Below are 12,791 nucleotides of genomic sequence, written 5' to 3'. Positions count from 1 at the left end.
ATAGTGAATTAGTTGGGAGTATAGGGAACCCATTAAAACTTTTCACCTGAGATAGGGAATTCTGACTACTTACGGTGTACTCCCAAAGAGGAAGAGGTAAGTGGGGACATAATGGATGCTAAAGAGCCCAGTGCCCATTAGCATCAGGTATTGATACTTTAGGTGGACAACCCTCTTGTTTTTGGTGGGTACAGTTTACTAACCGTAATAACTAACCAGATTTTACAGTGAATTATATCTGCCTCTATTAAGACTGTGAGTTCCAGTCTCATGGTGTGTGAGTAAGATGTATGAAGTTTTTGATTAGTGCTGCAATCTAATGTCAGCTCTGTTTTTTTTTAAAGGTATCTGTAAGGCGCCAAACAATACGTAAGTAACCCCACAGTCTTTATCCTTTTTTTGTTTGTTTTTTCTTTTCCATCCATACACACTCTGCTGATTTTTCTTATACTTTTAAGGTTTGTTTTACTACATTTGTCTCTCTTCTTCTAAAGTTTCTTTATTTTTGGGGAGAGTTTAGACTGTCAAATTTTAATTGTTGTGACTATTGTCAGTGAAAACAAAACTAGGAAAAAGGAAATTTAGATTTTACCTCCGAACAAAAGAACCTCTCAAGTGTAAAACTGATCTCTCAAGTGTAGCATTTTCAAGTTGATCATTTCTTTGTTATGATGCTGTTTAGGCACTGCAGTGGGAACAGGCTCTGTTTCAGCAGAATCACAAGTAACATGTCAGACAGGTGAGCTTACTTAAAATAAAAAATTGTGTTTCATTGACTACACAATTTTAATTGAGCATGACAATAAATATATATTTTTTATATACAGATAAATCAACTGTCTCTCTCTCCAGCACTCCTCCATCCACTGTTACCAACAGGTATGTGGTAAAACATTAAACCTTACACACACAAACTGTCTCATGCACTGTTACACACACTGCCACACACACTCTTGTTCAATCCAAGGATATGCATTTGTTTATCTAGACCTGAGATTCAAAAGAAGTTGTGAACTAAGATATGTCCATCCAAAACTATCAAATTTATAACACAAATATCCAATGATTAATTCTAAATGTAGAACTTTTCAAATGTAGAAATGTTTCAATGGGCTACATCTAGTGTCAATCCATTGAGCATTTTGACTTAATTACCCCAAAACACAGGTACAGAGTTACTTGCCCATGATAGCACTTATACATTTTAAAGTAACACCAATCCTCTATGTATCTATGAAAGCTACTAATGCTTCACTTTTCTGATTAAAGTAAGGAACAATTTGAACCTGTTAATTGGAAAAACTCATGGTTGTTTTTATTTTGCTCAAAGATGCAAAAAGTAACCTGATATGCTCAAAAATAGGAGCTCTCTTTTCATTTGCCAAGCCATTTATAGCAATATATGCAAACCATTTTTCTAAACCATTTTACAGTTCCAACTGGTCTAATTTTTATTTTTTATCCACATGATAAAAAAAACATACGGACTACTGTATTAAGTAATCTTGATAGCACCTTTAGGCTGCTTTTGCATCCTATGGAAATATGGAATTGGAATTGTACTTTAATGATGGCTGAGATTGTCTGCTCTGCATTTATTAGGAATGGTTAGATCTTGCCCAGCAATGCAGAAGATGGGGGCAAGGTTAGCATACTTTTAATGTTTTTCCTTTTCATGTACATTTTAATTAATCAAGGTCTGCTTAGGAGGAACTTTTTTTTCTATTTTAACAGTCTCAATTAAGTTTAGCAGTTTGTTTACATGAGCTTGTGAGGTTGATAGTAAGGGACCACAGTAACTATATATTAAGCTGAACATTGATACTGTGGTAATTAGTGTATGTGGTAATGTTGCAAAACCAAGATTTAGATGCACAATTGAAATGTGTGACAGGACCCACATTTCCACATTGCACACTTAATGTGCTGCTGTGCCATTCATTTTGCAGCATGCTGGAACTCACAGTGGTGTATTTTTACCTTCATTGTTCAGCTAATATGTCATACACAAAATATGACTAATTACCAAATGTTTTCTTCTTTTTTCAGTGATACAAACATGGTGTGCCGCACTAACCCTGCTAATTCCTTATTTGGACCTCTGCAGGAATCTGTTTTTGAGGCCGATTATTTTCCAGGTAACAATACCTTTTATGGGCTTTCTGCAAATCATATATTTAGAGGTAAAGGACATCAATTTACATTAGCTTTGTATCCTCTAATATTTAGTTTGGTCATTTAATGGTAAAACTGACTGATGTTTGCATCGGTTTATGTTAAACTCGTTTTTGTTTTTTCCCCTCTCAGGTTGTAGGACATGTACTCTCACTTCTAGCCCATCTCCATTCTCTTCTTCTTCCCCTGAAAATGTTGAAGACTCTGGTTTGGATTCCCCTTTTCATCCATTTTCTGGGCCTTCTCCAGACTCTAGACCATGGACACCACGAGACGACTCTTCAACCACTGACTCTTGTTTAGCAACATCTTTTGCTGACTTGCAAATAGATTTAACATCAGCAAATTCCTCCGAACTGCGTCCAAATGAAAGAAGAGACACCTGGGAACAAAAAGTGACCACACACAGCCCCCCAGTATTTAGTTGCACAAAGATTGGAGTGACAGAGGTGTTCTCTACCAGTCAAGGTATTTTGTATAGTCAAGGAATTTTTAAGGAAGCCCATTATAAAATAAATATGTAGGCCAGCATTGCTCACCTCTGTTTCTAAGAATGCTAAATACTTAGTTGTCATTCTGCAGTAAGTGGTCTTGCTCAAGTATGGAGATGGGGGAATTACATTTCTTTATTTATTAGAATCTTTATTTCTTCTTAATGCTTGAGAATTACAGAAGGCCGAGATAAGGCAGACATTATATTTTTTTTTATCTAAATGTACTTAACCTTCCTAGCGGTACATTTCTTTCCGTTTTTTTTTGTGTCAATCAACTTTAATAAATTTTCACAGAACAGTAAAACAAACAGACATAGCAAACATTAAAACGTAAAACACAAAGATCTTATTAACCCAAAACGGCATTAGTTTCGTATGAGTATAAAATATGCATCCTAAATACAGCATATATTCTGAGAAACATAGCAATATTCCGGCACAAATATACAGAAAATACCATAAGCGCTCATGAAAACGTAAAACATAATGAATGCTTTAGCAATCTTAGCCGCCTATATCGATATATATGTGTGTAAACGTCTTTTAACAAAAACAATATTAAAACGAACAAAGCAGCCCAAGGGGGAAGGGTTGACGGGAAGGGAAGGGGGAAGAAGAATGTACGCCACACCATATTGGAGAAAATATAATAAAACACAAACCCTCGACACAAAAATAGCGCCCAACAAACAAGCAAGAACGTTAAGATAAATACATTTGGAGTCTGGGAGATTCTTTAAACCAATCCCAAGTGGACCAAACAGTTTTAAATTGTTCCATTCTGTCATCGTCTTCCGCTCAGGAATCCACTTCTGAAGAGATGGATGTCCTTATTCACTATTTTTGGTGTATCCTTACAATGGATGCTAGCTTGTTGACCTTGGATCATTCACTGGGTGTGGTTGTATCTCTTAGCCACTGTTTCAGGAAGACCGATTCCTTTTTTTCCATCACTGATGGTGCACCAACTTTTTTTTCCACATCTCTGGGTGGATCAGACAAACCATCATCCAAGCATATGTTCTCCAGTGTATGGTTCTACATTCTTTCAGGACACACTAATAGATCTATGAATGCTTTTTGGACTTTTCTGCATGAAGGTACTGTTTACCATATTTGCAGGGCTGCCACCCAGTATCATTTCATATGTTTTCTTCTACCAGGTAGATGTTCATCTGATGCCATAGGATCTTCTAGGTACCTGTTTGAGCTTCAAGCATTGCCTAGTTCAGTTGTTTCATGGGAATATTAATGTTTGCCTTGTTGCCCACCCCTCAGTTTAACTGCTTCTGGATGCCCCAAAGGTTAAGAATGTCATGTGTCTCTCAATAGATGGGAAAGATAATAGGATTTTTGCAAAATCATTCTTTGAAGTCCATTAAAGGGGACATAGGTCCCAACTTTCTGTATTTATGATCATGCTTCCCATATTTTGTGACTAAAAAACAGGCTGCTGGTACCTGGAGGTGGTAGCCTGGACTGGTCTACAAAATATTTTTCTGTGGTCAGTCCTTCTATGTGCAGCAGTATACCTTGGGTTTCTCAGAAAAGAATTTTTGCAAATTTACAGTACAAAAAAAGTTTTTTACAAAACAATTTCATATATCTTTGTATTGCAGATTCTTGGGACACCTCTTCAGAATCTCATACCAATCTCTCTGTCCGTACTCAAGCACCATGTACGGCCCCCCGTACACAACGAGGCAGTAATTTAGTGAGTACAGTGCATATTATATAGAACTGCTTCATGGGACCTAATTATGGATTTATCTTGAATTGAAATTTTTTTTTCTTGTTCTCTAGACAGGACCTATCAATCCCTCCTTTCTCACTCCTGGTCCTATATCCTCTACAACTAGCGATCGAGGTTTATTCTCCCCTCCATCTTTAAATGTTGGTAAGCAATTATCGTTGTTGGCATTGTTTTTATGTAAATCCTGGCAGTTAACTTCTCCTATTTAGTAATTTTTGGTCTGTTAAATATACATTCAAAATTTTTAGTTATATCTATTCCATAAGTACAAAAAACAAAAATGATCCTTCCAGAAATCTAGTGAGCTGATGCCTTTCTCTGCTGCTTGATTTTAGTCATTGTTCACAGCTCTTTTTTTGTGGACTACAGAACATGCAATATAAAGGTAAAGAAGATCAAAGTTTTCACTTCTGTTCTGTTCTTACACACTTCCTGTCTGTGAGTGACAATGTATTGCACCACTAACAAACTTCATTGGTGAGTAAGCATTGTCAGTCTGATAGGAAGTATGTTAATGAGTGAAATCATTTAATCTCCATGATCTTTTGGAACACAATAAATTTCATTAAAAAACATATGTCTTTACTGTTACATCATACAGTGACCTCTCCTGAAGTGTTTAGTCAGCCAGTCATATTAGATGCTGGACTTGTAATGTCACATCATCTTAATATTGATGGACAAAATCACTTCTAGTTCGTTCACTTGTTGGAGGATCTGCTTCAGTGTACTGCGCTGTAGGTGTATTATGAAATATATAAGATGTAGGTTTTGTGAATAATTGTTGGATTATGTTTGTGGAGTAAGGACTGGTCCTGATTGCTGTATTGCTTTGGGAATAAATGTAGAGTGAAACATACCGTATTTTTCGGACCATAAGACGCTCCGGACTATAAGACGCACCAGGTTTTCCGCACAAGGGAAAACAAGAAAAAAAAAATTGATTTGATTTCCCCTGAGATCCAGCGTGCGGCACTTGTGCCCGCCCACGAAGGCGGCGCACCCTGATTTTCCCCCCACTTTAGGAGGAAAAAAAGTGCGTCTTATGGTCCGAAAAATACGGTACTATGTGTCTTTGTATTCATACTACAATCATTGTATGTCCTGTTTGTATGCAGTAAATGGAAGATGGGAGCTGTGATGACTTTTTATTAGGCTTCAGCAGCAATGCCTCCAAACTCTGGCTCCTAGCTTTGCTGTGCTTTATCTCAATGTGTAATAAAAGGTGTCATTTGCAATGACAGTAAAATTGATACTATATGCATAGCATTTTTATGTGACAGTAGCCGAAAACAAATGTATCCAATCTTGTTGGAAAAAGTGGATGCTGATAACCGTGTGTAAAAGGAACTTTTACACACACACACACACACGTCTATGTCACTCTCCCATAGTACCTTTCACCACGGTCCAATATATGTCACACATTTGGATGGGCACAGGTTGATGCCATACCACCCTCATTGTTTCCCATTTTTCCCACCTTGCCCACCTAGAGTAGGTAGACCCAAGCTTTACTAAATTGATCTCTCCTGGTCTGAGAAGAACTCATCATTTTGTACATCATGATCGCTGGTTCTCATTGTTCTCATCAAGGCTTTGTGCAACTTCCCTTTCCCCTAGATTATTGGTGATTTCTTCACTTGTCAAATTTTTGCTTTCTCCTGCAAGGGCATGATTTTTACTGTCCTATGAGAGCCATTGGGAAACTTTGTGTGGGTAGTGGTGTGGTTTATCATGTTGTTTCCCATTTTTACCCTTGGTAACGGCTCCCACTTCTGAATTTTTTCTGCTTTCTTGCGAGCCTGGGAATCCAAGTTGGGGATTGTTTTCCCCCCTTCACAATACGTTACACTTATGTCCCAGTAGTATAGAATGAATGAACATTTGGATCACTTTTACCCAAATTTCTATAATCTATTATCGAGATGGGCACGATGGAAAGGTTGACACAATGTGGACACACATATTTTGTCTCTCCCTGTTTTAACTCGGGGACACAGTACACATGGTCAAACAAAAATTTACTGATTTGCCATATACCAGATGACTTCTTTTAACTGAATTATAATAATTTTTCTAAAGTCGCACAAACATGCTGTAGTCAAACATTTGGTCATAGGTGCTAGACTATGTATCCCTGTATTTTGGAAGAGATTGGAACCTCTCCCAATTTGTCTATTGTTTCATAGGGTCACTGAGATCTTGCGTTTTGAGGATCTCACTCCTAGCATTAAAAGAACTTGGGTAAATTTCAACCTGAGAGACATGGTTTCATTGGAAGGAGTTTCTCAAATATAGGCACCACCTGGACCTGGTCTAAAGTAGATTTCCACACATGTTCACTGTCCCAACATGTTTGCTGATAAGTAGAAAGAATGAGAAAAACTTTTCAAAATCCTTAACTAGAAATGGTAGATTTGTGAGACTGCAGCTTACTTAGATTATGTTCATTAAAGGTGTCTAACTTCCTGGCAGTCATAAGAAAAAGGTTTTATGCAGTACATATTTATAAAATATGATCCATCACAGGTTCTAAAATACAAATGAGTACAATCTCAGAATAACACATCATATGACATGTTACACCAACTCAATATTTATTTAATAAAGACTAAGTCATAAATGCAGAAGCAGTATGTGAAAAAAATATGTTTTGGATGTTTGCTGGACTGGGAGCAATTAGGTGTGTGTAATACAATGCCAATAGGGCATTCTTTTGGGGTTTAATTATTTTGTCTTTTGATTAGTAGCCATTTTCATCCCTTTGTAGACTAATATCCCTTGTTTTTTTAGGGATATCTCGTGGTCCTAGTCCTGTTATATTGGGATCCCAGGAGTCTCTGCCAGTAGCTGCTGCCTTTACAGAATATGTACATGCTGTCTTTGAAGAAGGTGACTTGGAAGGGTGAGTCTAGATCAAGCCTTTTATTGGTTTAAATGGTCCCTACTTCTGTGGCACAAAGAGTGGTAAAACTGTGGAAGCAGGTAAGTAAAAGATTTTTCAAAGAACAACATGTTTTACTTGATGTCAGTTCCAGGCCACAACAAAAATAATGTATTCGTCTGCAAATGCTACTTAAAAATGTTGCCTTTATAAAATCTTTGGGTAATCCCTTTATCCAGAGTGAATAGGACTTCATTCATAGAACTATATATTTAGTCATGAAGTGCAGCCTTCCTGTAGACAGCAGGAGGACTAATTATTAGTACTCCTAAATTGCATGCAGGATGGATGTTAGTAGATTGGGGCAGTTCTGGAGCATGGAAATTAAGAATAGACAAGTCTGTTACAATAAATACCATTCCAGTGCTTTCAGATGGGACAGTTATAACCTCAGTAACAAGCAGTATCAGGGCTGTACTTAAAATTGAATTTAGAGGCTATTTTCCAATAAGGTGTGCCCCTTCCATTGAAGTGAACTTTAAGTTTAATTGTAAATTAGTGAAGGCTTGTTAGAAATACTGGTGGGCAAAAAATGTTTGTTATTATAGATCAGTCAAATTTCTTTTATTCTCTAAGTATATTAATTCAATAATTTCATTGATCACTACAGACAACACCTTTGCTTTTGTACCTTTTTTCCTGTTAATAGGTCCAATCGTGTCTTGAAATAAATGTTTAAATGAAATTGGGCTGCAGCAGTGTTTCCTAACAGTAGCTGTCCTGCCTAATTATATCTAATTAACTGAGGCCATGGGGTGCGTTAACCCTTTAGTTTAGGTTGTGCATATGGACAGTCGCACAGTAGCGTACCACATGAGTAACATAGAAAACCTTATGGCTAAGGCTGGAGTTGGCAAATGTGAAATTCAATGCAGAAAAAAAAAACTAGGAGTTAACTATAAATGCAGTAATTAGCGTTTTATTCTGTGTTTTGAGAAGTACTGTACTGTTTTTTCAGGTCAGGAGTGCGCATCTCAGGAGAACTTACAATGTCCTTTCCAGGTGGTATACTTCGAGTATTTGGAGGATCTACCCCACCTCCTGTTTTAAGTTTTCGCTTAGTCCATACTTCAGATGTTGAGAATTTTATTCCTAATTCTGATCTTTTGTATAGGTAAGATGATAGTGATCAAATCTCTCGTACATTATGTTTCTGCAGTTCTGCTTTTCAGCTTTCACTGTAACTCTGAACCATCCTGTTTTCCACAGTGACTTATCTCAGAGTGACCACAGCTGCAAGGACTTCTGGTTAAATATGCCAAGGCTAACATGTCACTTACAAAATCTGTCTGAACAGCACATTGCTCCTTACTACAATGTTGTTCTGCTTAAATACCAGGTAATTCAGTTCTCTGGTTACATTCGGTAGTTTTTTAAAGTGGTTTTCCTTTGCTAATAATCAATAATTCTATTTCCTCTATATTAGCTAAAAAAATAGGGGTTTCTGTCTTTAAATGACCTATTTTTTTTATCATTTACAGTCACTGTTAAGCTTTTAGTTCTGATCTGGGAGATGAGTTGAAATTGGAAAAATTAGGAGCTTTCATGGGGGAAGGTAAAATGAAGAAGTTTTTAGGATAGAAATAGGCTTTTAAAGCCTAGGGAGCTCCTTTTATACAAGATTTTGTGCCAAAAACAGCTTCTTAGTAACCTCTCAATTTTACACTTTTCTTTAAAAATGACTAAGAAAAAGGCAGCAATCATATATACACACAAGAAAGGAAAAAAATATTTATACACACTACAATAAAATAAAGTAAGAAAAAAAAAAACACACCCGCTATATAACCAGATTTTACCCCCAAAAAAGGTAATGAGCAATATTTGAGGTTTCTACGTTAGCAAATTTGGTAGTTGCAGTAGATTTACTACATTTTAAAGTATACTTTTATATAACTATAGTTTACAAAACCAGTATAGTATAGTTAGTAATACAAGCTTTATATACTTTACTAGGAATTACTGTAAAGTATTTTTGATATAAAAAATTGTTCTTACTGTAAAACTGATGTAGTATACTTGTGTCTAGCAGATTAATTATTGACTTTACAAATTCTTCTATACAAGGTATTTAAACCTGCCAAATCTGCTGTCCCCTTACATCTTGCATCATCTTGGAACTGTAGTCCCACATCCACAGAGTTTAGCCTGGAGTACATGCAGCACATGACCTCTTTGTGTGACATTCACATACTGCTTCCACTAGATGAAACAGTATCTAACCTGCAGTATGATCCTCCTGCCAGATGGTAAGTTTATACTGGGTACATTCATTTAATAAACATTAGCTCTATAGTATTCTTTTGTACTTTTTTTCTACTGTCTTTTATCACAAAACCACAGTGATCAAACGTTTTATTTAAAATATGCTGCTTACATCTTAGTATAATGTACCTATTGCATCCTAGTTTAATTACGTATGTACAAATATTACTTGATGACTAGAGAGATGACCTCATTAGTGAGCTGCTGCTGTTCAATATCTATTTTGGCTTGTCCAATGTAAAAAGTTTTGTTTGTAAGGAACCCTAAATTGTTGGGCCATGTATTGGCCAAGAATATTTGAATTAGAAAACATGCTGCACAAAAATTCATATAATACAGTTTACACAATTTTTGTGTTTTGTATCTAAAAACATCAAAATTACATTTTATTCTTAAAGGAGCTGTATGACCGTTTTGTGAATAATTATTTTATGATCAGGAAAAATACAGCTTACGAAATGTGACTGGTTGTTTAACCTGTTTCTGTGGATCTTACTGATCTTACTCAATCCTTCCTTTAGTTCTGAGAGGAGATTGCTGTGGCAGATTCCAAGTACATCATCTGGTAAGGAAACAGAACGTACTTTCTGATCATAGGGAGGGTAATAAACTGTTTTTAAAGGGCAGTATTAGAATGAGTGGGCCTTTACCCCAACTATCTTTTACTTATCCAATTAAAAAAAATATAAGATACATGTTGTACTTGTTTCTGTTGACTGATGGCATACTTGTTATGCTATCAGTAAGGTTATGTTTATATTTCCCTAAAAATATTTGGAAGGAACTCAATCAAATTTACAAGCATTATGGTGCAGTATTCAGAATACAGTGGGACAGCTAAGAAACATCATCAACTGCCTATTAACTTCATGTTTGAACACTTTTGTCTAGTTCTCAGTTGTGGGTGAATATTTTTGCTTGGTATATCATATATCTTTTTACTGTACATTTATCTTGGTGTTTTTTGTGTATGATATACTTTGCTTGTGACCTTAATCTAAGAGCATGCAGCTCTTCAGTTGCCTATAAAGGGTTATATGCCTATTTTATTGTTTTTTTTTTTAGAGGGTGTGTTTACTTATTTTGCTTGTTACAGGTAGTGGAAGACTATATGCTCGCTGGCAGCCACTTCGCGGTTGTAGTACACCCACCCCAGCAGCAGCCCAGTTTACATGTGAAGGTCGTACTTTATCTGGGGTGGACATAGAGCTGGTGGGCTCTGGATATAGGATGTCATTGGTCAAGAAAAGGTTTGCAGCAGGTAATTTTTTTTGTTTATACAGCTTATAATTAAGTATACCTAAACCAACAAACAAAACAGTGATATATTGCACACTTCCTAACCTAGGGTGGCAAAGTTTACCCACTCCACTAATATATATATTTAATGAAGTAGGGTTGCTGCACTAGTCTATTCCACTAATATGGACTGCAAGCATCTTTCTTTTTTTAAAAAGAAAAAGTCCTAAATCTGGGAGAACGTATAGCAGAAAAAAAAGTGATTATCAGATCTTAGGATATAAACAGTTCACAGATGTAATGTTTTTTACTTTAATTGCTCATTGTTTGACTGTCCTAGGCCTTAAAAATAAATGCTGTATTTTTTTTTTTTTCCCGCGTATTGTGATTTTTACTGCATTGTGTGGCACTCGGTAGGCGGGGTCAGTTGGGAACCTTACTTGGATCTGACAACCTAACTAAATTAATACATTGAAACCTATCGGTAATCATGACAGTGGTAACTTAAGAGCAGTGGTAGCCTTTATATTTGTTCAGTACATCTTTATCATATTTTAAACATGTATTTTCCCCATAAAAGCCTCCCTTGTTGAGATATACGAGTCGGAGAGTGCTATGACATTACACAGTAATTGACACTTCTAGAGTAGTCAGTTTTTCTTGCGTAAATTAAAAAATAATAGTGAAAACAAAACTGTGAGTAAACATTTGATTCTTCAGTACTTTACCCTGCAGGTTTTTCATTTGGTGGCAAGGTCTCTTGTAATGTGCCTCTACTACCTAAGCACCATAACTGCACTGGTGTACCACCTTTCAGTTTTCTGGCAAAGCCATTGTTTCTATTTCTAAGCTGTATATTTTCCCATCCTAGGTAAATACCTTGTTTGCTGAGAGCACGTGACCATTTTTGCACCACTCCTACCTATTGATCTCTACTCCTGGACACCAGGGCCGTGTCACAGAGCAGTCTGGACCTTGGACTCAGAGGCTGGAAATTCTCCTTCATTCTGCAATGCCTCCCATGCTTGGTACTGATGTAGTGGAGTAATGCAGGAGGTTTCCTTTTTTCTGTGTAGCTGGTCTGGATTACAAGCACTTTAAACATTTTAAGAAGACTACTAGTCAGCCCTTTTCTGACTAATACAGCACTGGTATCATGTGTAGTGCCCATACAATTGTATGATGAGTGAAGACTTCAGGACATGTCTGTTTTATAAAGTTTATTATATCTGTCTAGTTTTGTAGTTGGACCAAGTTTTGAGATGTTTGTTTGCAGCTGAAGAGGAGAAAGAACATCATTTCACATTCAGGAGTTTCCTGTGTTAGTTGGGTAAAAAATACAAACTCTGACATTTTAGAGCCTTCTTTTGGTGTATTTAAGAATAATGCAAGTGGATGTATGGAAGGTGTTTGTATATAATCCAGTTCAGTATACATGCACACTGTACATATTTTTTGCAATGTTTTTCCTGTTGACACTTTTGGTTCTGTTTCGTTTGTCTAAGAGGCTCTATATTGGATCTAAGTGAAAAATTATAATATATATTCTAAATATACCTATATATATTGTGTGTACATAAAATAAAGTTTGATGCTGTCAAGCTTGTGTGCATATTGTACTTTCAGGTATGGTATACCAACAAAGACTTCACCAAAGTATACAGGGAAGCAGGCCAGCTTTTCCCCCCTTGTCCAAACCACTCTGGTCCATAATAGATATAAATGTATGGGAGCTGAAGTGGTTTATAAAGTCATTTTGTAGTAGTTGCAAAGTAAACATTGCTCTGGGAAATTAGGTAAGTGCACATGTACTGATTATGTATTAAAATTGTGTGCCCCATATAGTCTCTATTAATTTGGCAAATGTTTTATGCACAAAACTGAGCTTATTATTTCATAACCTAGACATAAACAGTTA

At 36.3% G+C, this 12,791-nt stretch overlaps 1 protein-coding gene across 7 annotated transcripts in view; it reads left to right on the top strand.

Moving 5' to 3' along the window:
* Positions 1 to 12,474, top strand: part of FCHO1 (FCH and mu domain containing endocytic adaptor 1) — a 70,657-nt gene extending 58,183 nt beyond the window's left edge. For all 7 annotated transcript variants that reach the window (XM_072404715.1, XM_072404711.1, XM_072404710.1 and 4 more), the window contains 14 exons: positions 345 to 369; positions 683 to 739; positions 828 to 879; positions 2,050 to 2,138; positions 2,308 to 2,643; positions 4,289 to 4,383; positions 4,473 to 4,566; positions 7,219 to 7,330; positions 8,328 to 8,483; positions 8,579 to 8,708; positions 9,437 to 9,618; positions 10,156 to 10,199; positions 10,731 to 10,895; positions 11,745 to 12,474. In XM_072404715.1, coding sequence (XP_072260816.1) covers positions 345 to 369; positions 683 to 739; positions 828 to 879; positions 2,050 to 2,138; positions 2,308 to 2,643; positions 4,289 to 4,383; positions 4,473 to 4,566; positions 7,219 to 7,330; positions 8,328 to 8,483; positions 8,579 to 8,708; positions 9,437 to 9,618; positions 10,156 to 10,199; positions 10,731 to 10,895; positions 11,745 to 11,764 — 1,557 coding nt within the window. In that variant the 3' untranslated portion in view covers positions 11,765 to 12,474. The remainder of the gene's footprint in view (positions 1 to 344; positions 370 to 682; positions 740 to 827; positions 880 to 2,049; positions 2,139 to 2,307; positions 2,644 to 4,288; positions 4,384 to 4,472; positions 4,567 to 7,218; positions 7,331 to 8,327; positions 8,484 to 8,578; positions 8,709 to 9,436; positions 9,619 to 10,155; positions 10,200 to 10,730; positions 10,896 to 11,744) is intronic.
* Positions 12,475 to 12,791: the final 317 nt, after the last annotated feature.

This window comes from Pyxicephalus adspersus, chromosome 3 (genome assembly GCF_032062135.1).
Source record: "Pyxicephalus adspersus chromosome 3, UCB_Pads_2.0, whole genome shotgun sequence".
Taxonomy (NCBI): domain Eukaryota; kingdom Metazoa; phylum Chordata; class Amphibia; order Anura; family Pyxicephalidae; genus Pyxicephalus; species Pyxicephalus adspersus.
This window is presented reverse-complemented; position numbering and strand designations above follow the sequence as displayed.